Source organism: Cottoperca gobio, chromosome 3, assembly GCF_900634415.1.
Source record: "Cottoperca gobio chromosome 3, fCotGob3.1, whole genome shotgun sequence".
In the NCBI taxonomy this organism is placed as follows: domain Eukaryota; kingdom Metazoa; phylum Chordata; class Actinopteri; order Perciformes; family Bovichtidae; genus Cottoperca; species Cottoperca gobio.
In genome coordinates this window covers 11,782,593-11,809,690 of record NC_041357.1, presented here as the reverse complement: position 1 = coordinate 11,809,690, position 27,098 = coordinate 11,782,593, and the positions used below count along the sequence as shown (strand labels likewise).

The 27,098-nt window shown below is 40.6% G+C and overlaps 2 protein-coding genes across 4 annotated transcripts in view; both read left to right on the top strand.

Moving 5' to 3' along the window:
• znf609b (zinc finger protein 609b) overlaps positions 1–11,444 on the top strand; it is a 74,578-nt gene extending 63,134 nt beyond the window's left edge. Inside the window, exons 5-9 of one of the 3 annotated variants that reach the window (XM_029458523.1) lie at positions 1,904–4,316; positions 4,437–4,797; positions 5,885–6,259; positions 6,492–6,570; positions 7,995–11,444. In XM_029458523.1, coding sequence (XP_029314383.1) covers positions 1,904–4,316; positions 4,437–4,797; positions 5,885–6,259; positions 6,492–6,565 — 3,223 coding nt within the window. In that variant the 3' untranslated portion in view covers positions 6,566–6,570; positions 7,995–11,444. Of the gene's footprint in view, positions 1–1,903; positions 4,317–4,433; positions 4,798–5,884; positions 6,260–6,491; positions 6,571–7,994 lie in introns of all 3 variants that reach the window. The other 2 variants (XM_029458514.1, XM_029458530.1) reach the window with 2 other exon arrangements.
• Positions 11,445–13,326: 1,882 nt separating this feature from the next.
• gramd2aa (GRAM domain containing 2Aa) overlaps positions 13,327–27,098 on the top strand; it is a 32,722-nt gene continuing 18,950 nt past the window's right edge. Inside the window, 2 exon segments of the mRNA XM_029428538.1 lie at positions 13,327–13,613; positions 23,796–23,894. Of these exon segments, the coding sequence (XP_029284398.1) occupies positions 13,474–13,613; positions 23,796–23,894 (239 nt within the window). The 5' untranslated portion in view covers positions 13,327–13,473.

Sequence of the window (27,098 nt, the reverse complement as noted above, 5' to 3'; positions counted from 1 at the left end):
TTTATTTTAACCGGAGAAAGCAGGGGTGCATAGTGGTATTTAATTATGCATCATCTCATCTGCACTTGTTCTATTAATAGGGCATCACTTGTTTGGTGTTGTTAAAACTAAAGCTACACGGACAGATTTTGCATTGTATCTGCACTTTACAAAGAATTTACAGTCACAGATGGTAGTTGTAAATGTCAAGGTAGGGGGAAAAAAGTCATGGTTTTCATGAATCATTGATGCAGTGTCTCTATCCAAGCTGTGCTTGGTCTCTTAACCTTTTCATATTCTGTGTGATATGAATCTGCTGTAGTTGCATCAGCTCAAGGATATACGGCATAATGCACAAACTTGCTTGTGTGCAGCTGGACCTTCCAAGTACATGTTAGCGTTTATCTGGAGACTGGGGAAACAGGATTCATTGGCAAACGGCTGATGTCCCGGGAGGAAGTAGTGGAAATAGAAAGCTACTCTAACAATCCAGATTGCAGAATCCAATTATTGGACTAATAGCTTTTCCTCAACACTGTAAAACATTCTCTATATAAGGCTGCAATTTCTTAGATCAGTGTTATGTGGGCGGTAGCTTAAGGTGTTTCTAGTTTCTGGGTATTTGCTTTTGTTATGCAAAATACACAGGTTGTGTGAAATACATTGCCAAGCACTTGCTTTGATTTAGAACATCTGTACCAAATCTAAATGTAAATATAAATCTATATTTGAAATGCATGGTTAAGTGCAATACAAAAAAAATCTAGATTAAAGTAGCACTAATGGAAAACAAGGAGAGGTTGTATCACACTAATGTATCACAGTATATCACAATAATGTTCCGTAAGTGAGGTTTGCACAGTAAGTGAGGTTTGCTGGGCTGTATTTGCACCAAGATAGTCTTATGGTTTGCAGCACAACTACATTAGGGACACATAATGAATAATTCAGAAAGCTTTCAGCGGACTGAATATAAACCTGGGCTTGTAATGAGTCTAAATTCTTCTACCACTGCCAGACTACGGATGTATTCACATCCCCTGCTAGTGTTGAAATTGTTTGGAGAAACTTGTAGAGGAAGCAGTGAATCATACCAGCCCAGTGTCTCTCTTTGTCACAGATTGCTAACCTTCACTGCTGTGCAGAAAGATAATTACATTACTGTTATGGAGAGATAAGGCTTTATGCTTTGATTAGAAAGCAGCAAGAATGTTCACTGCTGTCTTTTCAAATGATGTTTACATGCTTTTGAGTTGTCATGTTGCTTTGTTTAAAGTGCTTACGCACTTACTGTGCACAAAATATTAGATTGGTGTGTTATGAGAGGACAGAGACAGAACAATCGTTTTACATATTTTGATATCATTGCCGCTGTTTATTATTGGTTCTGGCCTCAAAAGGACTTAAATCCGCAAGTATTCTCAACATTGGTATTACTGTTATGACTAATTTTCTGTTTTCTGAATTTCCTATGAGACTGTGTAATTGTAGCATGTAATTTGGCATACCAAGAAAGTAAATAACACTGTATGTGAGATTCCCAGTGGAAATATAAACAAACCTCCTGTAGAACAAATACCATTTTGCAAGCTAAGCAGAGAAGTAGCCTAAAATAGTGTAGTAAATAATACATATTTTTTGAATAGGATGAACAATAATGTCTTCAAAAGGGAATGTATAAAGGCATTTTAGAGAACATTACAGTTGCCAAAAACTGAACTTTTTTCTATTTACCTAGCAGAGTGTATTTAACAAAGAATCATCTGATTACACACAGGTGTACTCTCCATTACACTTAAAACAATTGACTGTAAGCCCCCAAAGCAATGTTATTTGAGAAATCCAAATTTCCATTGTATCATCGCAGAATCTGCCATGTATTGATTTCACAAATTCTTATACGTGATTTTTGCCTCTACTGCAGGTTTTGTGAATCCCCTACAAGCGATCTAGAGATGAGGAATGGGCGTGGTCGAGGTAAGCGAATGAGACCGAATAGCAACACCCCTATCAACGAGAACAGCAACTCGTCAGACAACAAGGGCACCACCAACAACAAGACGCGTGCTGCTTCCAACAGCAAGGGCCGGAGGGGCAGCCAGACGCCATCAGAGCGCCGCACCCCACCGAACAGCAACACAGAAGACATCAAGGCCAGTCCCTCCTCAGCTGGGAAACGCAAGTCCAAACCAGCTTCGGACATGGAACCCAATTCCAGCTCAGAGGACACCAAAGGCAACAAACGTATGCGGACAAACTCCAACAGTGGAGGAGTGGGTCCAACAGGTCTCCCTATTCCTTCTATTAAGACTGAGCCACTTCCACCTCCCCTTGATCGCAGCTGCCCCTCTCCAGTTCTTATTGATTGCCCACACCCTAACTGCAACAAGAAGTATAAGCACATTAATGGTCTCAAGTACCACCAAGCCCGTGCCCACAATGATGACGACATAAAGTTGGAAATAGATGGAGACAGTGAATATGGAGAGGACTCCACTCTCCACCCTGAACCAGGGAACTGTAATGGAGCATCTATCTCGCAGAAAGGATGCTTGTCTCCGGCACGTTCAGTTACTCCTAAAGGTAGGAACTTTGATGCTCAAAGTCCTTCCCCATCTCCTGGCAAGTTTGGTTCAAAGCAGAGTAAAAAGAAAATTGCTGAGACAGATCCAGAGACAGGAGGTCCCCCGACAGATGGGTGTGAAGATGGGCCATGCCTCACTGATGAAGCCAGTAATGATGGTATAGATGATAAGAGAGGATCAGACAAGTCTAAAAAGGCTGGCACAAAAGCTGATAAAATGGCCCAGAAAAACATGAAATCACCACGGCCGGTTGGCCCTGGCTCTACAGCATCCCAGCAGATGTACCCTTTCCCTCCTGTAAACCCAAATTCTTCCCCGGGGCTTACCCCAATGATACAAGGGATTCCCAAGAGTCCCCAAATGAAGGGCACACAGCCTAAACCCCCTGTCATTGGAGATCCTGCCTCAAGTAGCTCCAAAGACAAGAAGAAGAAAGAAAAGAAGAAAAAAGATGGTGTGAAGGAGGCTGACAGCCCCAAGCCTCCGGGAAAGGGAGGTAAACTTGAGGAAGGAAAGCTTCCATGCTCTGAACCTTCTGATCCAGGAAATAAGGGGGAAGCACTGCTCAATGGTTCCTCTGATCCTCATCAGAGTCGCTTGGCCAGTATCAAGGCTGAGGCTGACAAAATTTACAGCTTTTCTGACAATGCCCCTAGCCCATCCATTGGTGTAGCCAGTCGGATAGATGGCACTGGGATGCCACAGCCTCTCACGCCACTTCACGCTGGGAACCAGAATGGTGCAGATAACTCTTCAGTCAAAACCAATAGCCCAGCATATTCAGACATTTCAGATGCTGGTGAGGATGGTGAAGGGAAACTAGAAGGTGTCAAAGTCAGGACAGAGGACCAAGCTGTCAGGGAAAGTGTCAAAAAAGCACTCTTTCCAAACCAGACACCCAACAAAGATTCTCCGTACTATCCCGGCTATGAGACGTATTACTCGCCCAATTACGTAAACCCAAGTCCTGGTGGGCCCAATCCAGGCACACCAGTGCCTGAAGGTCATATTAAGATCAAAAGGGAAGAGGATCAGGACCAAGGTGAGGAAAAAGTCAAGGTTGAGGTTCATGAAGACCGCAAACCTGACATCAGTATTCCTGGCCAGCAGCAGCAACAGCAGCAGCAGCAGCAACAGCAGCAACAGCAGCAGCAGCAGCAACAGCAGCAACAACAGCAACAACAGCAACAGCAGCAGCAACAGCAGCAGCAACAGCAGCAGCAACAACAGCAACCCTCAGTCATCCAACAGCGATCCAACATGTACATGCAACCTCTTTACTACAACCAGTATGCTTATGTTCCCCCATATGCATACCATCCCGATCAAGCCTACCATAACCACTTGATGAACACCAACCCAGCCTACCGGCAACAGTACGATGAGAGGCAGCGACAGATGGCTGAACAGCATCGTGCTGAGAAGAAGTCGGACATAGCCATAAAAGAAAGAGAAGCCTCCATGAAGGAGGAGTGGAAACAAAAGAGCTCGATGCCGCCAAGCCTCTCCAAAGCCCCAAGTCAGTCAGACCTTGGCAAGACGCCGCAGCCCTCAAGCAAATCTAGGGACTCACCCTCTGAGCCCTCCTCCAAATCCCTGGGAAGCATAAAGGGGGAGGACCCAAAGTCCCAGCAAGCTGAGGGGCTAAAAATGAAGCTGACGGAAGGGGGTCACCATGGAAAGGAAGACTCCAAGCAATCACTGGAGTCCAGAGGTCAGGCAGGGATGGAGCAGGCAATGTGGTACAGACAGGTAAACACCAATCTATAACAGTGTAGGAATATATGCTTTTGAATCTGTTGTGAGAATAGTTATTTCAATATGTAGATGCTGATTTGTGCTGACTTGGACCTTCTTTCCCGCCTTCAGCAGTACCCTGAGGGCCAGAAGCCCCAAGCAGAAGACGAACACCAGCAACCTCGATGGAAAGATGAAAGGGACAGAGAACGGGAACGAGATCGTAAATTAAAGGATGAAAGGCCCAGGCTCAAAGACAGTCAAAGTGGGCCCAAGGAGGACGGCAAAGAGGGTAGTGATCCCAGAATCCCTTCTGAGGACCACCGGGCCATGAGTAAAGACTCTCGTTCTAATCCCCACATGCAGTTCTCATCACCACTAGCACAGCACCAGGGCTACATGCCCTACATGCATGGTTACCCCTATGGACAAGGCTATGACCCCAACCACCCTGGATACAGGGGCATGCCCTCAGTCATGATGCAGAATTACCCAGGTATGACATTAGATTAACTTTTTTTTTTATGTAAATACTAGGGGTTTTTAACACACTCCTAGTGAAAAATAATATGTAGTTTCAAAAATAATTCTACTTTTTAAAATTATTTCGAACTTGTGCTCGCAAGATAAAATCATCCAGTTTGTAATATTCTTTTGGCTAGTGAGTTTAATCATTCATTTTAGTTTACAGTGATGGAAAGGCATCATAGTCAACATGGCTTAAATCATTTAATATTTTTTGCTAGCATTGCTTTTTGAAAACACAGTGGCCCTAAGTATTTGTTCGTGCAGCTTTATCAAACTGTATGTACTTGTCTCAGCTGGATGTCTGGTTCAAAGGTTTTTGTGACTAATGGCTTGTTTTTACTAGAAATTGCAGTTATTTAAAAAAATGGTAGCGCAGCATGAAATAATTGCAATGATTTGTTGGAGCTTGATGGGGGCTAAGACACAGCATGGAAGTAGTCTGCATGGAAGTTAGATAGGTCAAATCAATCAAGGATGGATATTTTGGTTCTTAATAGGATTTGTATACGTGGAAAATGACGTATACTAGGGGCATTCTTAGGTTTTCTGCAAAATATTAAAGGGGTTGGCACAATCCACAAATTCCTGGAGGGTCTGATATATTTAAACCAAAGTACATTAGGATACATATACATGAAATGTGTAATGTGTATCACACCAACATGGTTGGTGAGTCACCACCAGACATGGTAACCGTACTATTAGTAACTTGCATGGAGAATGCTGGTCTTAAGCCACTTTCCTTTTGTAAATTAAATGAAACTGCCACATTTTGCAGTTGTGGTCAACCACATTTCAATATTTACAGTGTTTGTTTTCCCATCCCATGTAGAGAACATGTACTAGTATTAGTGCCTGAAAATAACTATTATGTGGACGATGTGACAGTTTTGTCCAGAAGTCAAAATAGACTAGTTGGTCACCTGAATTCAATTGTGTTGACTATTCAGCTTGACTGATGTGAGCATTAACAAATAGTAATCAATCATCAATTGTCCCATTTGTATTCCACATAAACCTGATTTTGAACCGTCAATATTCTTCATCACTCTCAGGTTCGTACCTTCCTGGAGGCTATCCGTTTTCTCCATATGGCAATAAAATAGCCGGAGGTGAGGAAGGCGGAGACAAATCTCGCGCTAGCCCTACTGTCACCAAAACGGCAGCAGACTCCAAAGCCCTGGATATCCTGCATCAGCACGCCAGCCAATACAAGAGCAAATCCCCCACAGTAGGTGACAAGCCACCCCATGAGAGGGAGAGGGAGCAGGACAGAGGAGCTGGTGGAGACAGAGATCGGGAAAGGGAGCGCGAGAGGGAAAGAGACGTGGATCGACCACGCTCCTCGCCCTCCCAGCGCATCATGCCCTCTCACCACCACCTGGGATACCCCCTGCTCTCGGGCCAATATGACCTCTCCTACGCCACAGGTCAGTCCGTCAACCCATCATGCTGTTTGATAGTTCAATCACTACACTAAATGTTATACTTAATAAGGTACTATATATGCAAAGTACATTAATGACAGTTACTTAAATACAAAAAAAAGGCCCACAGTAGATGCAGGCTGTTAAATTATGGCAGATGAACAATCAGCAATCTAAATTCAGAACCTAAATAGGAATTATCACTGATAGCAATACATTTTCCAACTCGCCATAGGTCTCTCTTCAGCAGCTATTGTTGCCAGCCAACAAGCAGCAACCCCCTCCCTCTACCCACCACCACGGAGGTGAGAACGGTAAGACCCCCATAGTTGGAGAGACGCGCCAAAGACTGTTAAACAAAACACAAGGCTACTGAGACATAAACTGAGAGCAATTTTTTGCAAACCCGACAAATGCAGGTGGTAGACATCTTGCTTCACTCTAGTTAAAAATATTTAGGTTACGAATACTGGCACAAATGATAAAGCGGTTAGTTTCTTTGTCCTGGGTTTATTTGATTTGAAGTGAAAAGAACACCCTGCTCTGTACTCCCAGGCAAGCAACCTGTTAAAAACAACAAATCATGGTCAAACAAAGCCCTTACTACTCTGCTGCAATCTTGTACAATATGCAGTGCAGCATTTAGCTCCTCAGCTCATCCATCCTAAGTAGGTCCTCTGAGGACAAGTGGATCATAGTGTTGATAATAGAGATGTGGAATGAGCCCGCCAAGACACTAAACCTGAGCAGCCTGCACTGCCATCTAGTGGCAGCTCTTTTAAATGACAACTGAGTCATTTGATGAATAAATAAATGAATGGTGTTTATTGCAATGCAGTTCAAATGCACCACCAATACAGCATTGTGAAGGTGTTTCTATTATTTACCTTCATTGATATGAATTGGGTGGACAAATTAATAGAAACAGTCAGTATAGTACAATACAGTTAAATAGTACCGGAAACAACATCCTCCAAAATAATCATGTAGTTGAATCAACACCTCTCAAAAAATGAACATTATAGCCTTCATGACAATGCAATTTATTACAGGATTGTTGCATTACACTGCATTAGTTAGGTAGCTAGGTGTACCTAATAATATGGCCACTGAGTGTAGGCTGCAGGTCTGACACATTATAATTAATAACACACCTGCAGTGGTGGTAGGAGTATTGCAATCCTTTAATTAGAAATACCACAAAAGTATCCTGCATTACAAGTAAAAGTGCTCTACTCTTACTTAAATAAAAGTACAGTAGTATTATCAGTACAATGTACTCATTTTGCAGAACGGGCCCTTCCAGAGCGCAACATTATTATATATATTATAGTATTACTACTATGTATTAATTAATGTGTAAACAGAGTTGTAATGTTGTAGTTGGCCAGAGGGGAGAAAATATGTTACATACAGTATTGTGTTTAACAAAAAAAAAAGAAAAGCAAAATATTTATTAAGATTATCAAATATTTTATGTTATGTTTAATGTACAAGTATTCCCTGTGAAATGTAATGAAGTAAAAGTATTAAGTAGACTAAACGGTTAAGGTACAAATACCTCTAAATTGAGCTTAAGCACAGCACTGCCATCCTCATACAGAGAGGATTTACAGAAGTGTAGAAAGCTTTAAAAAAAGAAAAACGGCAACTTTTTCTTTTTTGTTTCGGTGTTTGATGTAGATGGTATTACGTGATGTGGTGATAAAAAAATCTCTTTCCTTTGTTTATTTCACAGGGAAACCTGACCGTCACACCTCAACCCTGCAAAGATTCATGTGACTGGCTCACATGAGAAGAAAATCTCCCGGGTGTTACCTTTTAGACATCAGTTGAATGGTGTTTCTATCTATATTTTTAGTTCTTCTGCCCCGAGGCGAGGCAGAATGTCGGGGTTTTTTGTCCTCCCCTCGTATATGACCCCAAATTTTCCAAACCTTGGACTAGAACAGGACTGATAATAACCCAGGTTCAAAGCCATCACTCTGCCTCACCACGCAGAGGAAACACCAACCCGCTGATTATCTAGTCTTTGCACTGTCAACAAATACAATGCAAAAAGAGACTATTGGACTGCCAGAACAGCTTTTTTTGTTGTTTTTTTCTTTCTTTGACTGCATCGTTTTTTGCAGAAAGAAACTGGCAGGGGATTTTGATAAATTGGGTGGCTGATGGGAAAAGGGGGAGTCAAACTAAATTAAAAGACTGAAAAGAAAAAGTGAATCATATTGAAATTATTTCAACTCTATGTCTTTGGCTTATTGTATGCCGTGAAACAACAGTATATCCTTAACTTGACAAATGTTTGGCTATATTTCGTGGGGGAGAGGGAATATGGCAACAGCTGCTTTCTTCAGAGACTTGAGAGCCTGAGAAGTTTTTCATTTTTCCATCGTCATTGTCGATTCCCATCCTCTTTGAACCCTCAGTTCTTGTTTCAGGGATGATGTCGTCATGTTTTTGCGAAGGGACCGCACACACCTCAATGGAGAATAAACACTATTCATGTTTTCTTTTCTCGGTGATACTTCACTTCTACTCCATATCATTGTGTTCATCCTTGAATGTGTCTGATGCTGGTATGATTCCTGTTTTTCCTCACAATGAAAGGGTCGCATCTGTCGTTACACTCAAAACGGTGAAGCCACATTAGCAAGCGATGAATTCACGGGGCGTTGTCATCACTGCATCTGGCCACTTGTAAGGTTTTACTGTAAGATTGTGACTCGTCGCGTTTGATTGTTTTCTGAAAAAAAAATGTGAAATTCCACTCGACTCCAGTATTTTTCTGCTGTAATATAGACTTTTAGCCTACTTTTATGTGCATAAATGTTTATATTTATCCCAGCACGCAACTGTTTAAAAACTTGTCACTGTTAAATAGCTTTCAGCCTTCACAGCGTTATTCATTATGTGCTCAGATCATCGTTTCAGAGACGTCTCGCTGTTTCTTCTTCTCACCCAGCTTTGGTTGTCTTGCTGCACTTTTTCTGTGTTATTCACTTGGCCTCTACTTTTTCAACACATCACAAGCTTGGTTCACACATTGATCCCAACATGCAGCGTGCAATTAGCCTGGAACCAGAACTCAGTCGCTGTCCACATCTCAGATCTTTTTCAGTGATTCAACTGACGGATGTAGTGAAAACAAAATGGCACATCTGTCTGATTTTCAGGCAGTTGATCACTGTCAAAAGGACGAAAATTTCTCTGGGTGCTTCGCTTGCGCGTGTGGCTTCACCGTAACACGTTCACCTCGGACAGTATGCATGGGTTACCTACTAGCAACTATTTTTAGATCAACTGGGCCAATGAGTCTGATACTTCAGACAAACGGCTTTCTTTGTTCAGTTTCTGCCTGTGCTGTCAACATACTGGCACATTAAACACAAGTGCATGAAATGACCCCCAAAACCCCTGTTACTGTCATGTGAACCAACAAACAAACAAAAATAAAAAGAAGGGTGAGCCGATGAGAAGCTTGGAGCAAAAGTTAACATGGTGAAAACCAGTGAAATGGGGACCTTGATCACGCACATAGGGCTGAAGAAGGGAGGCTCAAAGTTCGGCTGGGAAGAAGCACGTTGCTCTCGGCTTTCCTTTGGATCTCAAACTGGTTGTTCCACTTTGTCAATTCACTTTAAATCTGCAGCAAAAGCAACAGTCAACATGGCCTGTTCTAGCAGAGGAAATTACAGTTCTGTTGTACCTCAGGGGTTGTAAGTGAAATTCTATCCAGATGCTATTTGCATTGATTCGAGAGGGCTTTTGTTTATTGGTGTGGGGAAAAAAGCACATTTTCTGCTCAGAGCTGGACGTGCTGCTGTAGTGGTTTCATTTATAAATGAGAAATTGGCTCAGGAGAAGGACTTGTTAAAGGTTTTATGCCACACCATGCTGTTGGGGGTTGTGAACAGTCTTTACGTTCCTCTGACGCGTTGTAATGAGAGTAAAATATTGACCGTGTTGTCGTTAAATTGAATTTGATTGATTTTGGTTTTACACTTTTAATGTTCCCATTATTGTAAGTTTTTTTTCTCTCTCATTGAATACTGTATGTGATCAAGTCCATAAACTGCCAGTTAGTCTCATGTCTAACACCCTCTGAAGCTGGATGTTTGTTGAGTCTCATGATTATGAAACTGCAGCAATTACTTTTGAGGTTCACGGACATTCCCAGTAAATAAGTTGCCAGTTACTTGTCCCACGGAAGTTTGCAAGATGGTTTATCTTTTGACTTTTTGCGCATTTTAAAGAAGAATGGCTAACATGAAAAAGCTGAATGTGGTGGTGTTTGACTTGTACTTAATTTGTAAGGGTAATCTAGGCAGCTGTGATGTTGTCATTAAAGTCAGTGGGTTTTAGTACCAGCAGACTGCATACAGTACATATAGTTTTATCAGACAATGGTTGTGACAAGTGCATTTGTTCTCTCTCTGAGAGTAGTAATGTTATCTCAGTAGTAAGCAAAGCCCAGTGAAAATCATATATACTGAAGTGTATGAAAAGCCAGAAAAGTAATGTTTGCTATCAACATATTGGAAAGTGCTTGGCTCTTGTATTTTGCAGGACTGTATTTGTTTCATGGTGAAGAGTATATTTATTGGCCAGCAGTTGTCTCAATTGGTGCCTAGTTGAACATTCTTCTGTGAAAACACAGAGACACTTGCTCGTTTGTCCTTTTCCCAAACCCACCTACTGTCACACAACACCCCCACCCCCAACCCCCCCACCCCAGAGTACCGGTTCTGGTGCTTGCAAGGATGTTTACAATGTCTTCATTTTCTTTCTGTGTGAGAAATTCAGAACTCTTCACCCTCACCTCCTTTCTCCCTCCCTTCAGGAGTTTGTGTAAAGTGTACATTACCATGATTCTTTTTTATACAATACTCTGTAACTTGCCTTTGTAAATTTGGGCTGGAAAAAAATAAATCTTTTTATGAGACAATCTGTCCTTGGAACTGCTCGACGGCTTCGGCTCTGTGGATGCTGTGGAATTGAGAGAAGACTGTTAAATGATCCTATTTTCAACTACTATGTTTGTGCAAGTCTTATCTTGGAAGTTATGTGTTAAGCTTGAAAATCAAGAAAAAGTCATCGTGGTACAATTATTTCACTTTACAGAAGACTTTATTATGAATGGAAATGAACCCTTTTAATCAAGAATAAACAGTTTGCCACACAGGTTGATCTCTGAGTGATAAACTGATTTAAATAAATAGTATTCCTCTCCTAGCGAAGTGCAATATGATGATGCTAGAAGTGCACATCAGATTAAGCTGCACTGTGGCATTTGGCCACAGGAGAGCAGTGTCTCTACAGAGGCCAGTCGGTCTGAGCTGGATCAAATGTCCGATTTTAGCCTGTTTTACTGCTCACTTAACTTCCTGTAGCATGTTTGCTTTAAAACCATATACATGCCATTTAAATACATTTAGTTGCTGTTATTGCAGTTCAGGAAACACTTTTGCATCTTTGTGAAATTGTAAGATGTTTCAGTTTGAGTCGGTATGTAGTCCTGAAACAAACCAAAAGTAGAATTGACAACAATGTTGATAATCAGCTAATCTAAGTCCCCCTTTTATCTCAAAATGTGTTTTTGTTGACTTCACCGTGCAGAATGATCGTTTGTGTTTTCACAATCATCTGCTGAAGGAGGAAAGCTTCTCTGCGCACTTTAAATGAGCTCTATAGGAGTTTTCTTGAAAACAAACAAAAGTTGTTTGCATTCAGTGTTTCTCACCAAAACTCATTGTGTGTATCCTTGCGCGCTAACAAACAAGTCAAGTGCCTTAATTCCTCCTAAAACATTTACAAAGCTGTTTTTAATTTGCCATTGTGTACATCCACATTTTCTAGCTTGCAGTCTGCTTCTTCCCTGCATTTGCTGGTGCATTGCAGTATATCTTGGCGAGTTACCACCACCTGTTGATCAGTGGAATCGCGTACCATAGCACTACAGGAGGACAGAAACTCCACTAGGGAACCCTAAATCAGAGTTTAACACATGTGGGCACCAGCAGGATTTTGTGCCAGTTGCTCATATTAGGGAGGAGTAGATGCAATTTTAAGAATTTGTAAGTAGTTTATTGATTTATTTTGTGTGTGTGTGTGTGTGTGCGTGTGGAAAAACCCCATCAGAGTACAGAGTATTTTTATACGTCCTGAAAAACGTCTTTTAGTTAATAATCATGCAAAATCGCTTCTCAAAGGTGAGGCTTTGCTGCTTTTTGTCAGCTCTATATATAACTTAAAATTGGGCTGTAACTACACTTTTTTTTTATTGTCGAATTAATCTGTAGATTATTTCTTCGAGTTGTTTGGTCTATAAAATGTTGTTCAATGTTTCCCAAAGCCCGACATGATGTCTTCCAATGTCTTGTTTTGTCCACAACTCAAATATATTCAGTTTACTGTCATAGAGGAGAAAAGAAAGCAGAAAATATTCACATTGAAGAAGTTAGAATCAGAGAATTTAGATATTTTCCTTCTTAGAAAATTACTCAAACCGAATAATCGCATATCAAAATAGTTGGTGAATAATAGTTGACAACTTGTTTTTTGTTAACATCTTTGCAGCTCTATTGATCAGACAAATGAAGCAATTGAAAGATTGCCTTAAGCTCTGGAAAACTGCAGAGAATTTCTAACTAATTTATGACAATTTACAGACTGAGCAATTACAGTAATGAAAACAAAACAAAAAACTGATGATTAGTTGCAGTGTGTTCGACCAGCTGTCAAACAGTCCACACTCTCCACTACATCATTTTAACGTACACACTGCAACTATTTTATCTGCTGTAGCATTCACTCCTCTTAGTCCGTCAGGATATTTTTAACTGCTCCTAATGCTCGTGAACTGAGGGTGCGCTCTGAGCATTAGCATAATGCAACATCAGTGACAGGGAGCGATTACGCTGGGGATGATTTTGTTGAGTGTAAATGTGAAATCTGATTATCCTCGATGCTCTCAGCTCGGCAGAGGGAGGAGGAGGGCCAGAGAGAGAGAGAGAGAGAGAGAGAGAGCGAGGTTGGCTGGAGGAGAGATTGAGAGGGAAGGAGGGGTTAAGACAGCAATGTGCTGAGCCAATGGCTTTTGCACAGAGCAGCTGGCTGGCATCAGGACAGGACAGGCCGCGCAGAGGAAGGATACCTTGAGGACGGCTCTTCTCCGCTCGCTGTAGGACACTGAGGTTTACTTCCAGGAGGTGTTCATGGGATGCACTATCTACGCAGCCAGCCCTAAGGCCCTGCCTGCCGAAGAGGCCCCAGGCCAGGACAGATACTACCAGCTCCCCCACTACCGCCACCCTTATGGTAACTGCAGTCAGCGGATAGCAGCCGGCAGAGCCAGGTCAGTAAACACCAGACAGGAAGTACTCTGAATGTTACGCATGCTTGTCATGAGTGACACTGATGAGGGGATTCCAGGTAATAGCAGTTGATGCTTTAGATAGTGGCTCTTATTAACCAATCACAGAGGAGGAGACGTGGAGAATGAGAGGGATGTTGGAACTGGGCATGTGGACAGAAAAGTAACTTTAACATCAGGAAGATGTCCCACAAGATTTTTTCTAACATTGATAAAACTAAAATTATTAAATTATTAAAAAAATAATTAATACATATTCATTAAAAAGTATGTAAATAAAACCTAAATATAAAGGAGATATTTCAATCTGAAGTGAGCTAAATAAATGTTACTCTGCTGATTTTAATGATAATCTACTATTTCTTTCCCCTTTTTTACAGTAGCAGTTAGGACGCCCAGTTTGAGTTTGCGATTTAAGTGTTTTTGTATGAAATGAGAACATGCATACGGGGAAGACGGAATGAATGACGAATGAAAAACAGCAGCCAAGTGAAGGCATTAAATCGCTGCAAATGTGGATCATTTAGGGCAGTGGTTCTCAACCTTTTTTGGACCAGCGCCTCCCTACCCATTATCCAGGTCCATTTCCCCCCCATCAAATAAAATGTAGGCTTCCTGTTTGTCTCCCCTGAATTCTAATGTTGATTATTATTCTGTTTGTATTATTCTAATTATTATTCAAGTTTAAGTTACATATTGATTATATTAATTTAGTATTTAAATTCTTATAATATGTTTCTTATTATTAGGCTGCTATATTATGTTATTATAAAAACTCAAATTATCTGAGATTGAAGTTACATAATAAAATTTCAAAATAATAATAAATATATTATTAAACAAATGTTTTGTTGTTTTTACCTTTAATTGTCCTGATACGCCATGTACCTTGGGAGCAAACAAAGACATTCTGTGTTTTGTTTTATATAAATATATAGTGCCAAATGTGCTCTTTTATTAAATAAACCAAACGCTTATGTTATTTATCTAATTTATGTGCACGTTTCCGTGTTTACTGCGTTGCTTTGTGCATTCACATTCTCTCTGCTTCGCGAACAAACGAGAGAGGAAAGGAGAGGAGAGAACTACAAAGTGCAAAAAAAGTCAAAAATCCAACACATTAATTATAAATGGAGCGACGTCGACTCCAACATTCAGAAACTCAGGCGAAAATATCTGCATTTCTTAAACACACAGCCTGATGCTGGTGTTAGCTCTGCTGGGTGTTAGCTCTGCTGGGTGTTAGCTCTGCTGGGTGTTAGCTCTGCTGATGTTAGCTCTGCTGGGTGTTAGCTCTGCTGGTGTTAGCTCTGCTGGTGTTAGCTCTGCTGGGTGTTGGCTCTGCTGGTGTTAGCTCTGCTATAACATTAGCTCTGCTGATGACTACCAGAGCGGTAGTGTTTCAACATTAATTCAGATTAGTTTTATTCATGGTGTATCTTTGGAATAACATTAATGCTTTCGAACAGTGGTGGCTGCGGGGGACAGGGCTTGTTTTTGTTTTTCTAGCACTTTATCGCTCAGCAAAATAAAAGTCTAAAAAAATACAATGTTAACTTTATTCAAACGCACTCGACTCGTCCTTTCAGCTCGTGCAGTTTGGCATGTTACGTGCTGTAATGCAGCTTGAGAGCCTTTTTCATGACCGCAAGCGCGTCCACACAAACACTGGCCTTTTACTTCCACAAAGAAATAATCGTTCGTCCATTTCTCCTGGAACATTCCGCATCCACCTTTCTCTTTGTTACACTCGCCACGCTGCGGTAGCTGATATCAATGACAGTCTCGTTTAATATTGAAGTTTTTAACATGACGTGACCGCGTGATGACACGTTCCGCTCGTGTTGTGTGACCCTGACCTTGGCCAGGAAAAACAGTCAGCCGCCGGTTATATTCTATATCTGGCTAGATTTGGATACATTTTTTTGGAGTAGATTTTTTGCGTGTGTTTATGAATTACCTCGCGGGCCGTACACACAAACGCCCCCCAAAGACACGTGAAAGCTCCCCTTTCTAAAATATTGCTTCCAGCGCCCCCCGACGTCGTCTGAATGCCCCCTGGGGGGGGGGGGGGGGGGGGGGCGCTGCCGCCGCCGTTGAGGAACCCCTGATTTAGGGCGAGTTTGCCAGCTAGCTGCGTCTATTGGTGTCGGATCTTATTTGTCAGCAGTTGAGGATATTTAATACATTTAGCATATCCTACATTTTATACAGTTTGTTACACCTGCAGTTTGCACACAGGTGATTCACCCATCCATTGGAACACATGTGTGATTCATAGCTGACAGAAGCTGCTAATTGATGTTGCGAAACGAATATGACCCACCTTTTGTAGCAGCAATTGGATTGTAATTAAGTTGCACAGTTTATACTCATTAACCTCTCTTTAACGTTACTGGTTAGAAAGTGGCTCCACTTGTGTATGAATGCTTGAATGCTTGTAGTTGTGTGCTGAGGGAGGATGTGCTCGTAGTACTCGTACTGTACAGAGGCAGATCAGTGGTTCCCAACTGGTGGGTCATGGTCCAAAAGTTGGTCGCAAGACCATTCTGATTGGGACCGCAAGTGACTCACAAACCTGAACCTGAACCGGGCAGGGCGCCACAGAGCGTGAGTGTTTGCATGTGTGTGTCCAGCTGTAAATTAAAGGGTAGGCAGGAAAAGCAGGCAAATGAGTATTAAAAATGTTTAAATTCACTATTGATGAGTAATCTGATTGGCTGTTCTGATTGGCCTTTATAGAGACCATTGATCAAATTATCACTACTATTATTGGTGTAATTTTTGGCCTATTAACAGACTTTACAGTATTTTTATGTCATTGGTCTGTAAGACTGTATCGGGACACCATTGTTATCGTGCGCAACGTATGATTCCCACCCGTATTAAGCAAAGCGCAGCCGGTCGCTGAGCTACGGTGCGATGAGTTTCGGCATCTGGTCTATTTTCTCCGTTAGAGGAAACATCGCAGAGATTCAGCCATACAAGGTTAACTTGGATGAGGAGTCTGCGACTAGCACAGTATCAGAAATATAAGTGTAGTTAGCATCTTTTATTTGTTTATGTTGTTTAATAGTTTGGTAGCGTGTAACTAGCAGTGGCCTACAGTGTTATTGGTTGTGAAACATACAATATCTAGTGGGATTCTTTGGTAGATAGTGGACGGAAGCTCCAGGTGTCCGGTTTGCATCCAAATCTGCACTCTAACCATGTTTGCTGTAAAACTTTCACTATGCTAATGCTAACTCTTGTTCTCTTTATTGACAAGTCTGGTTTACGCTGGTGTTGTGTCGAAGACTGTTGCCTAGTCAATAATGTGTCAACATTTGCGTATTAGACACTAATCTAGTTTACCTGGGAACGGTTGAATCTGTGACAAAACCTCTCTAGTGACACACATTGTCAGAATAGTCAAGGTCAGACATTATAGGGGACATAAACATATGAAAAACACATTTTTGAGTGGAGAGGATCTATAAGTAACATTTTCAATGAATAACATTAACTTGTAATTGAGTATTTTTTCGACTTTAACTGAATTAACAGATTTAAATAGCATGTCTTCCACCACCCTTAATCCTTTTATGAAACAAGCCCTAATGGAACAATAGCTCAGTAGCCATTACTTCACGATTTAAATAAAAAAAATTAAACTACAGAAGCCCTGGCAGATTCAATTAATGAGCAGTCGTTAAATTATTCTGGGCGTCTGTGGGAAGAACATAGCGTTTAATCCCCTGGCAGTGTGTACACAGCCCGCACTGACTGGGCTGTAGGTAAGCACAACCCACCTCACACAGGACACACTTCTGAGGAGGTCACAGCTCCCTCAACGCGACTCTGTCCTCTAGCTTTCATGGTTTTTCGTGCCCAGACTGGAGTTTTATAGTCCGTTTTTCGTAGTTAAAGAACATGAAATGATTTGACCGAGAAATGAAGCACAGACCGGAGGAGTTTCGTGGAGCTACAAGGCGAATATACGGCGGACAAAGTCGCGGTTGCTTGTGAAGCTACAGGTAGGAGCCGTAAGACGACGTTAAGGTAGCGGGCGGTGGAGTGGGACTTCCGGTAAACATTTCTAAAATAAAATGCCAAATGCTAATAGGGTAATGCTAACCAAGGCATGACAATGTTATTTTTTATCAGTGTGTAGTGATGTCTTGTATTATATTCAAACCAAATGTTAGCCTGATGTGGGTTCATACTGAAAGCCTTAATCACAGTGGGTACTGCAGTATACTTGTAATTCATTTTACCTGATCAGAAGTGTGTGATTTCCCTCAATAACCATTTCAATATGATATGAATATTATGTTTTAAAATAATTCATCGTGTATTGCCCATTATGCCCTGTAAACTATATTTATTCCAAAAGTGAAACATATTATCCTTTTATTTTGAAGAACCGCTTCTGTTTGGCATCTTAACCTGGCTGCTCTTGACAATCTTGACAAGTGTTTCTGTTTTTAATGATAAAGGGCAGTTTATTCAAAAAGCCAGGTGCTTTAGCTGCCTATACATTTCAGTAATAACATGTATATAGTCGTATATAAAGTAGCAATTTAAAGTGGAAAATGTGAATGAGATGTGATGACTTTTCCCAGTGTTGCTTTTTGACAGTTATAAGACAGAAGGCTACTAGGCCTAGTTTACATCAGTGTGTAATGTTACTTAATCAGAATCAGAAATCCTTTATTAGTCCCACAACGGGGACATTTACATTATTACAGCAAAATAACATATAAAGTAAAGTGGCGAGCACACGATAATAAAATAAAATAAAATATAATATAAGTACACATGTAGTATGTTAAAAGTAAGAAGCAGCATTAAAAGGTAGTGAATGTATAAACGTCATAACAGTGCTGGAATAGTCTGTTTTGGTGTGGTGGTCTCCCAGAGGCCGTGGAGATTGTACAGTCTGACCGCTGCAGAAAGAAAGGACTTTAAACTAAAAGTGTTACAGGGACCTGCTTTTTACAAATAGAAGTGTTGTTATACTTGAAATAAATGTTTGCTCAGTCTCTTAATGAGACAACACAAAAAGTCAACAAGAAATAGTTTTTTCTACAAAACTATACCTCCATGAAATCCCTTTTGGGATTTTCCTTCTAACAGTAATTATTGCGCTCCATATAGTCTTCAGTAAGAAGAACATTTGGAGCCTTGTGCCGTCTTAAAAACACATTTCTGTCATCAAAGGCTGTTTTGAGGTGCTTGCACAATGGGGAGGTTATTTCAGGAGGTCTCAAGCAGTGCAGAGTCCAGAGACTGTGCTTCTGTTGCATTTTCATAGACTGACTGTCTGTGAAATACCAGCAGACCTTATTTGGTAATACACAACAATAGGGGAAAAAATTCAGGGACAAATGGCACTACATGCAAAAAGAAAGTCGTGATGATACCAAGTGATGCGACAAAGCTCTAGCAAAAAGTCTGAGCCATAGTCATCTTTTCCTTTTCCGCATTTATTCTGGATTTCTTTATTTTTTATAAGCACACTTGTTTGCCTAAGTTTTACACACATAATAGAATATGCCCATGCGGCCTGCTCTTAAGAACGCAGACTTTTCTCTAATAAGACAAACACACTTCCATCTTTTCAGACAAATGAAACCTTTGCTTCTACACACCCACAGTAAAGGAAGCAGACCACATTGCTTACAAATTGGTGTCCCCTCTTGCTGGAGAGTCTCCTTAAAACTAGTACACTTGGAAATCCTGTACATTAAAAAAACGTCCTGTATATAATAATAATAATAATAATAATAATAATAATAATAATAATAATACATTAGATTTGTATAGCGCTTTTCTAGAAACTCAAAGATGCTAAAGACACTGTAAATACATATATTTATTTGCCACAGTACTTCTTGGCAAATCCTGGGAAAGCCTTTTGTGCATTGATTCTTCAGCAACAATCCCAGTGGCTAGCAACCTTAACGAGATTATAGTTTATTGGATTGGAGGATGTCTTGTGACAGCACAAAATGTTTGTCTCCTGAGACAAAAAAAGAAAATGGACGAGGAGAGGCGTTTAAAAGATCCAGCAGAAGAGTAGGAGGGAGGTTTGAAAGCTGTTCATTTGTCGTTTAACATGTACTGACCTCTGTGTTCTAATGTGAAGCCATTGTATACTTGTTTGTTTTAAATGAACAATGACAGTGCTGACATTGGTTGTCATTTATACAGTACATGGGTGTATTGTCTTGGGGAAAATGCAGTGTTTTTATGAGGCAAATATAAAACCGTGTTCGGACTGGTTAGTTGAGCTGCTGCTGCTGAAAAACAGATTAAGTAACATCCCTGTTTATTTAGATAGATTAAGGCTCTACGTTGTTCCTCTTCACTTCACTTCTCCCGCGACACTGGCTCCCTGTTTCAGCTCTCTGGTACTACAGAGTAGTGAAGGTATCTGCTGCAGCTAAGTTCAAACCCTAAACAACAGAATAACCACTGGCGTCCTGCAAGGCTATATTACCAACGGGCAAAACGGGTTCATATGTGGCAATTTCCCTCGGGATGAGTAAAGTATCTATCTGTCTATCTAATTGGTTTGTGGTCATTTGATTAATTGTAACAGTGCTTTAGGAGTGCATATTTCTATACACAGTCAGCAGATGCTGAGGAATGGGATTCAACATGGGCCCATCAGCTCATTGTTTGTCCGGTCACTCCATATACCCTGTGGTTGCTCATCTAACGATGTCGCCTAAAATGACAGCTGACAGCAGCGGAGAGGAGAACCGATTTAAAGTCAGCGACATGGCTGATGGAGATTGTGGCAAAATGTAGTTTGTTAACTAAAAGAGTGAACGCCCATCAGCTGATTAGAAGCAGCTGGAGGAGTGAGGGAGAGAATTGAGAATGAATGAAGTCTTCCTGATTAAATCTATGCAGAGCTTCATTTCAATCAGGAGAGCCTTATTTCTGAGTGAACAATATTTATCGATGTGAACAAGGACCAGAAATGAGAATAGTCTTTACCGATTAGACCTCATCGTGACATCCTGTTCTGCAACACGATGAAACCAATTTTCCAGAATTCTCCGCGATAGCACTCACTGGTGTCTAATTCCCTAAAACAAACAAACAACAGACATAATGTATTGCACTGTAGAGCACATCCAAGGGCTAAATCTGTATGAAAAACAATGTCTATCCTGGTTTTCTAAATGATATATCTAGCTAATCTCTACTTTATTAATCTTAATAAGTCTATCTATCTGTACAGCCACGTACACATTCTTTTTGTACAGGGACCCTGTGGGTTACATATTGTCAAAAGCAAGACTTTTAAAAAGACATAATGACTTTTAAAAACGGTTCGGACTCAGAACCATGGTTACATTTGTAACTTTCAGATCAAATTGCCAGTCAGGAAGCAGTGTTTTGTGCTGAACAATTAACTTAGTGAGTGTTTCAAATACGATCCACCTACAACTGAGGTGTTTGTCCATTAGTGCTCTGAGGGATCATCAGGCTTTATTGCAGCAGCAGCAGCAGCAGCATGGCATTCAGTATAATGCACATGACAATTATTGCTTATTTAGGAACTGGTCAGTCTGGTATATTCTGTATCTGCCTTTCTCTCCTGGTCTAAATAAACAATGAATCTTAAATAACAGTTTCAAGTTGAGACAATAATATACTGACAGAGAGGAAGTCTACTGAAGCCGAGAACGGCCGTGCTTGCATTTTAAATTTTAATTTTAATGCCATTATCTCGAGATCACAACGCTTGTTTTCTCGAGATCATTTATCACGGGAATATGACTTCTGTTTTCTCGTGATCAAAAGATTATGGTTTATTTTTGACCGTTATTTCCTGAAAACTTAGACGGACAAAATATGGCCAAAGACTGAAACATATTCATGGCAAAAAAGGTTTTTCCTCTCACTGAGAATGCGAGAGAGAATGACTGCGTGACCGGCCGGTATGTGTTCCATAAGATTTTTAGACTGCAAGCAAACAATTTGTGAATGAGGTCAACACAGAGCCATCCAAAGTCTGTTTCCTGTGCAGTTAGACTCAGTGGACACAATGTTGTGTCAAAACAATCCCAGCTGTCAGGTAAAGAGTCTGAAAGTAACTATAAACTAAAATAATAAGGTGCCTAACTGTCCAAGTTTCACATGCCTGCACGCTGGCTTTAATATGAAAATGAATTAATAGTCTCAAAACTTCAGATTTCACCCTGAATATAAAATTCACTAAATTTGGTACATTTTTGATTTATTACTCAAGAAAAACATTTTACAAAGTAAATCCAATTTACTTATAATCAACCGAGATTTTCTGTTGTGACGGGTGTTTTAATTTGCAACGGTTTACCAATTTTACAGAATGTATTTACTCAAATATAAAAAAATGTATCAATGATTTTACGCAAATTGTTTTTTTCTTAGAAAAGCATTTGCTTAACTATTCTTCATGTCCTCAGCCACTGATCTGGGGAATCTGTTTGAAATACTCCAACTATTCCCTTACAAAGCTGAGCACAACTACAAGCAGCCCTTTGAACATTATTTTAAGTGAACTGAATCGGCACCTCAAGGCTCCATTTTACCCTGAGGCCCACATCTGGGATCAGATAACCCTCCTGAATCCCTTAACCTCAGGCTTTAGGCCTTTCCTCGTCTATTACAGCAGGCCCTTCACCTGCTAGTCAACCTTCTGTGATCACAGGTGACCAGTCAGATGTAAAACCTCTTGGACCAGGAAGCCCTTGTTGTTTGAACAGGTCAGTGGCTGACGTGAAGCTTCTGGCCAATTAGAGATAATACACTGGAAACTGCATGCAGGAGCCTATTTCCATCAGCACCTGTTATTATAGCAGGGCAGGTGGTAACGACTTTCCCTCTCCCAGAGGAAAATATGACACAGGGCAGGTCGCTGTTGAGAGGAAGAAACATAATAGATTGTTTAAAAGCTTTCCAGTAGCTGTGCTGTTATATGACAACACTGCAAAGAATTTAAAGGAGTACACGAGATCTTATCATCTAGATTTCCAAGCAGGGGTATGTGTACCGCAGGGGGTATTTCTGCAGTATCCAAGGGTACCTGGAAGAATATAACTACTCAGATAATTTGAAAAAGTAATCTATGATTGGATTAAAAACAAAAAAATCTGTATATTTGTGTTCAGGAATACAATAAACAGCCAAATCGGATTACACGTTGGTGTGATGCTGATCTTGGTATATTAAGAATAACTAAGCTGCCATATGACAGGCTGAATGCACAGTACATGCACCATCCTGAGACAGTTGTAACACATGAACACTGTGAGTGAAATAATAGTGAGCAAGCAAATAGAGCATTTGAAACAGTTAACTAACAGTAATGGATAGCAGTTGAAATATTGAGTAAAATCCAGAGACGGTTATAGAGCATCTTTATTAAAACCAAGCCCTGGAACAGCGGCAGGCTTTGAAGCCAATTTCCGTAGTGGCCAAGCTTCCGGGTCCGACACGTGATGCCATCGGACACAAAAGGACCCTATGACCCTGATTTAACATGACCCTGATTTAACATGACCTGACCCACATAATCCATCAGAGTAAACATGAAGCTGGGATTTGGTTCCCTCAGAGTTTCAGTTTTCACGTTAGTGTTTGTATCATGCTTTGCTATACTTATTGTCAAACACCGCCCACGGGAAGAAATGTAAGTCTATGTTTGAAAGCATCTGATCTTAACACAGTTCTTCTTCTTCTTTTGGTATCTGTAATAGTCCATTTCAGGAGAGACTTGGTGCTGAAAAGTTTCAAAGTGTATTCGAAATAGAAATGTCAGCAAACAGCAGCACATCAGACCAGCCATCTGCACAACCTCTGAGGTGCTTTATTTCTTTGTAGACATCTGGTTGAGAGCAGACACTGACCCCATTTGCACAATCACTAGAGCACAGCTTCATTTGGCTGAGTAGAGATTATTCATGTAGAGTAAACCTGCAGAATCAGACTTTGAATGTTGCATCACAGCTGTGTTGATTTTGAAGAGTCCACTTGTTTGCCCCATAAACCGTTTTGGGGGTAAGAGCTCTCTTTGAAGTCAAACCTGGGGACAAAAACAAACAATTCTTTACAAGTTTACATGACCGGCGGAGAGGTGCCTGCTGTTAACACAGAACTGTCTGTTTGTGTATTTCGGGCCAGGAGCATGACTGAGCAGCAGGAGCAGAGCGAAGAAACAGGCCTGCTCTCAACACAGGACCTGGACCACTCCAAGGACGACGACACGCACGGCCACTTCAGGCAAATCTCTCACACACACACACACACACACACACACACACACACACACACACACGCCACTACACACACACACACACACACACACACACACACACACACACACACACACACACACACACACACACACACTTCTCTGCAACACTTGCTGTCTTTTTCCCCACACACCATCTGGATCCTGTGCATGGTCATGGGTTACAACCCCAGGAGATTTATTTTCACAGCACTTATTTTGTGCTTTTATTTCAGCTGTATTTGATGTCAAACAATGGTCAAACGCGCACACACATGCACACAAAGAGACCACAAACAGAGATTTACAAAGGATGTTTTTTTCTTTCCCCCCAAAGTCCTGGAGAGAAGATATGTGTGTAAATTGCTTTAATCCATTTAAACATATTGTAAGTGTTTGCATGCACAATGTCTGCGTGTGTCTGCAGACAGAATGTGTGCGTTATATAAGAAGGATTTGAAGGAGCAGTGTAATCCTGGGGAATCTGTTCTGGGATGGGATTTAGCGCTGAAGCATGTTGTGTTAGTAGACTCAGGGAATGGGAGGGACTTAATGCACTTGTCAGTCTTGAACTTGTAGCACTCAGTAAGCAGTGCATGTTTCTTTTATCGCTTTCCAGCCCCTCACTCACCTCAACATTCCTCTGTTGCTGCGTGCAGTATTTCACGTTGTCATTTTTTTTAACATACAGTTTAAAGTATTTAAATTGGCATTAATTAATGAAAACAACAGGACTGTTTTTTACATCCAGGCACACAAAGCAACATTTACATTAATTTTGAATCATGTTTTAATATTCACTCTCCTTTCAGCTCTGTGTTTGGTCTCCACCAACTTACGTTTAGCATCTAGCTCTTTAACTGCCTGATCCTCCACAATGTTCACCAGCTAGTCACTAACTTTGTCCGTCTTGCCTTTTGGGGTTGGGCAGGTAGCTGTCAGTGGGTTCATCAGAGCCATTTCATTAGAAACGGCTTCCTATGGACATTTTAATTACCATTAATTATCCAGTGTAATATCTGAAGGATATTATTCTAACATATATCTTCTTAAATTCAAAATAATCCAAACTATTGCACATTTAAGCTTTTTCCAGTGATTGAAACATAAAGTGATAATGTGTACTATAATTATTATAATCTTACTTTTTCCATTTCCTAAACAGTTGAAATCACAACCATATATTTTATTTTAGAAAAGCTTTAAAATATCCATCATCATATCCATATCCTAAACAGCTCATGCAACATAATTAAAGTGTGCACAAGAATCAGTTGTCTCACTGACGATGTTTGGATTGCACTCACTAAATGATCAGATATAACAATAACTGCTGAACCTTCTTGAACACCGTGTTCCAATATTTTCCTATAAAAAAACTAATAATTATTCAGTAAGATAACAAGATAAACATTATATGCTTTACTTCAGATACGAAGCTGATTAAGATATGATGAGATTAAGCTCACTTGTGTCGGTTTGCTGTACGAACTAAATATCAGCTGACGTGCAGGTGATAAAAAACTGACTTCTTACATCTGTATGAACGGCTTCTTTATAATAAATCGGATCTATGAGTCTGATACTTTGATTTTAAACCGAGGAGACAATTTGAAAGTTCCTCTGCTTCTCTCATCATTCCTAACTTTTTCATGTGGAAACTTTTGAAGTCTCATTTTCCTCCAGTTAAATTATTGACTGGGAGTTCACTCCTACACCAGCTACCGATGGGAGGTGTTCGCTTTCTAATTTAGGATTCAATTTAGGATTCTTTGAGCTTGTAATTAGTTTCACCACTCAGCCTCAGAGCCAAGGGCACTGAAATGCACTGACAAAGACGCATGCGTACACGTACACACACACACACACACACACACACACACACACACACACACACACACACACACACACACATTCGCAGAAAGCAGCATTTGCTTTGCTCACAGGGGTATAGGCTGACACACAGGTTTAGTTTAATTTCCAAACCACAGCTTCATCCATCAATTTGTGGGTTATTCCGCCTTATTATACCTTATGTGACGGTTCACTACATACACTGAGCCTCCTGGCACCTTGAAAATCTACTTATCTTTGCTGCTGCTGCGGCTGCAGTGGGAAAGCCTCACAAGATCCTGCTCTAGTCATTTTCATGTTTTTACTTCAGCTGGAAAATGTGATTGTTCCTACTGGGCCCATGAATTCATTTCAAACCTTCTGAATAATGTCCCAAATAAACCTTAAGCGACATTTTGACATGTATCTTTGACAGCTGTTTGTAATTTCCCCACATTCATCCCAGCATGACCTTGTTTATACCATTTGTAAAAATAAATAAAAGCTTTACTTCGACACACCGCGTTCACTGCTCCCCTACATAACGCCGTGACGGGAATTGCCTGTAGCGGTTTTCTTCTTACACTCACCTAGCACATATAGGTGTACCAGCAGTATTGATTAAGACCTGGATCTTATGTAAAAGCTAGAGACAGATGGAGAGTGAGGACTGGAGAGCCGGTAAGTCCCCACAGAGCTGCCCGTGTATTTAATAATCACTCTCTACTCTCCACCTGGGAGTGCAGAGCCACGGTGGAGCCTATTTATAGGCAGCAACCAGCAGGCAGGGAGAGCAGCACATATGCACTATTGTTCATAACATGGTCACAAGATGATGGGATGTCTTTTATTTGAGGAGGATTTAATGAGGAAAGCGATGAATTTGCACATCTAGGACAAGCTGCATCAAATAATTAAATGCTGGTAAGGTTAAACAGAGGGTAGCTTTTGACTCCTTTAATGACCTGCTGTAAAGCAGTTTGGTTATGGATTAATTATTAAAGATCCTGTTTTCTTAACAAGTTAACAGCATTGACATTATTTAGGAATTCTGACCTTTAAACGTATTCATGTAAAATGTATTTTGGACACTACTTTTAATTATTCAACATACAGGATATGTACTTTTTCATCATATGATGTTCTTTTTATAAAGATTATTTTTGTGGAATTTTATGCCTTTATTTAATAGAGACAGGAAACATGTGGAAAGGGCACTCGCCACTCAGCTCGCCCCACACTATAATGCTCTAGTGTAAAAACAAAAGGTATTAAATATGAAAATAATATGTTTTTCCCTTTGAACTCTTACAGCAGGTAAGATACTTTTTTGCCATGTTGGAGGTTTTGGATGGGTGCAA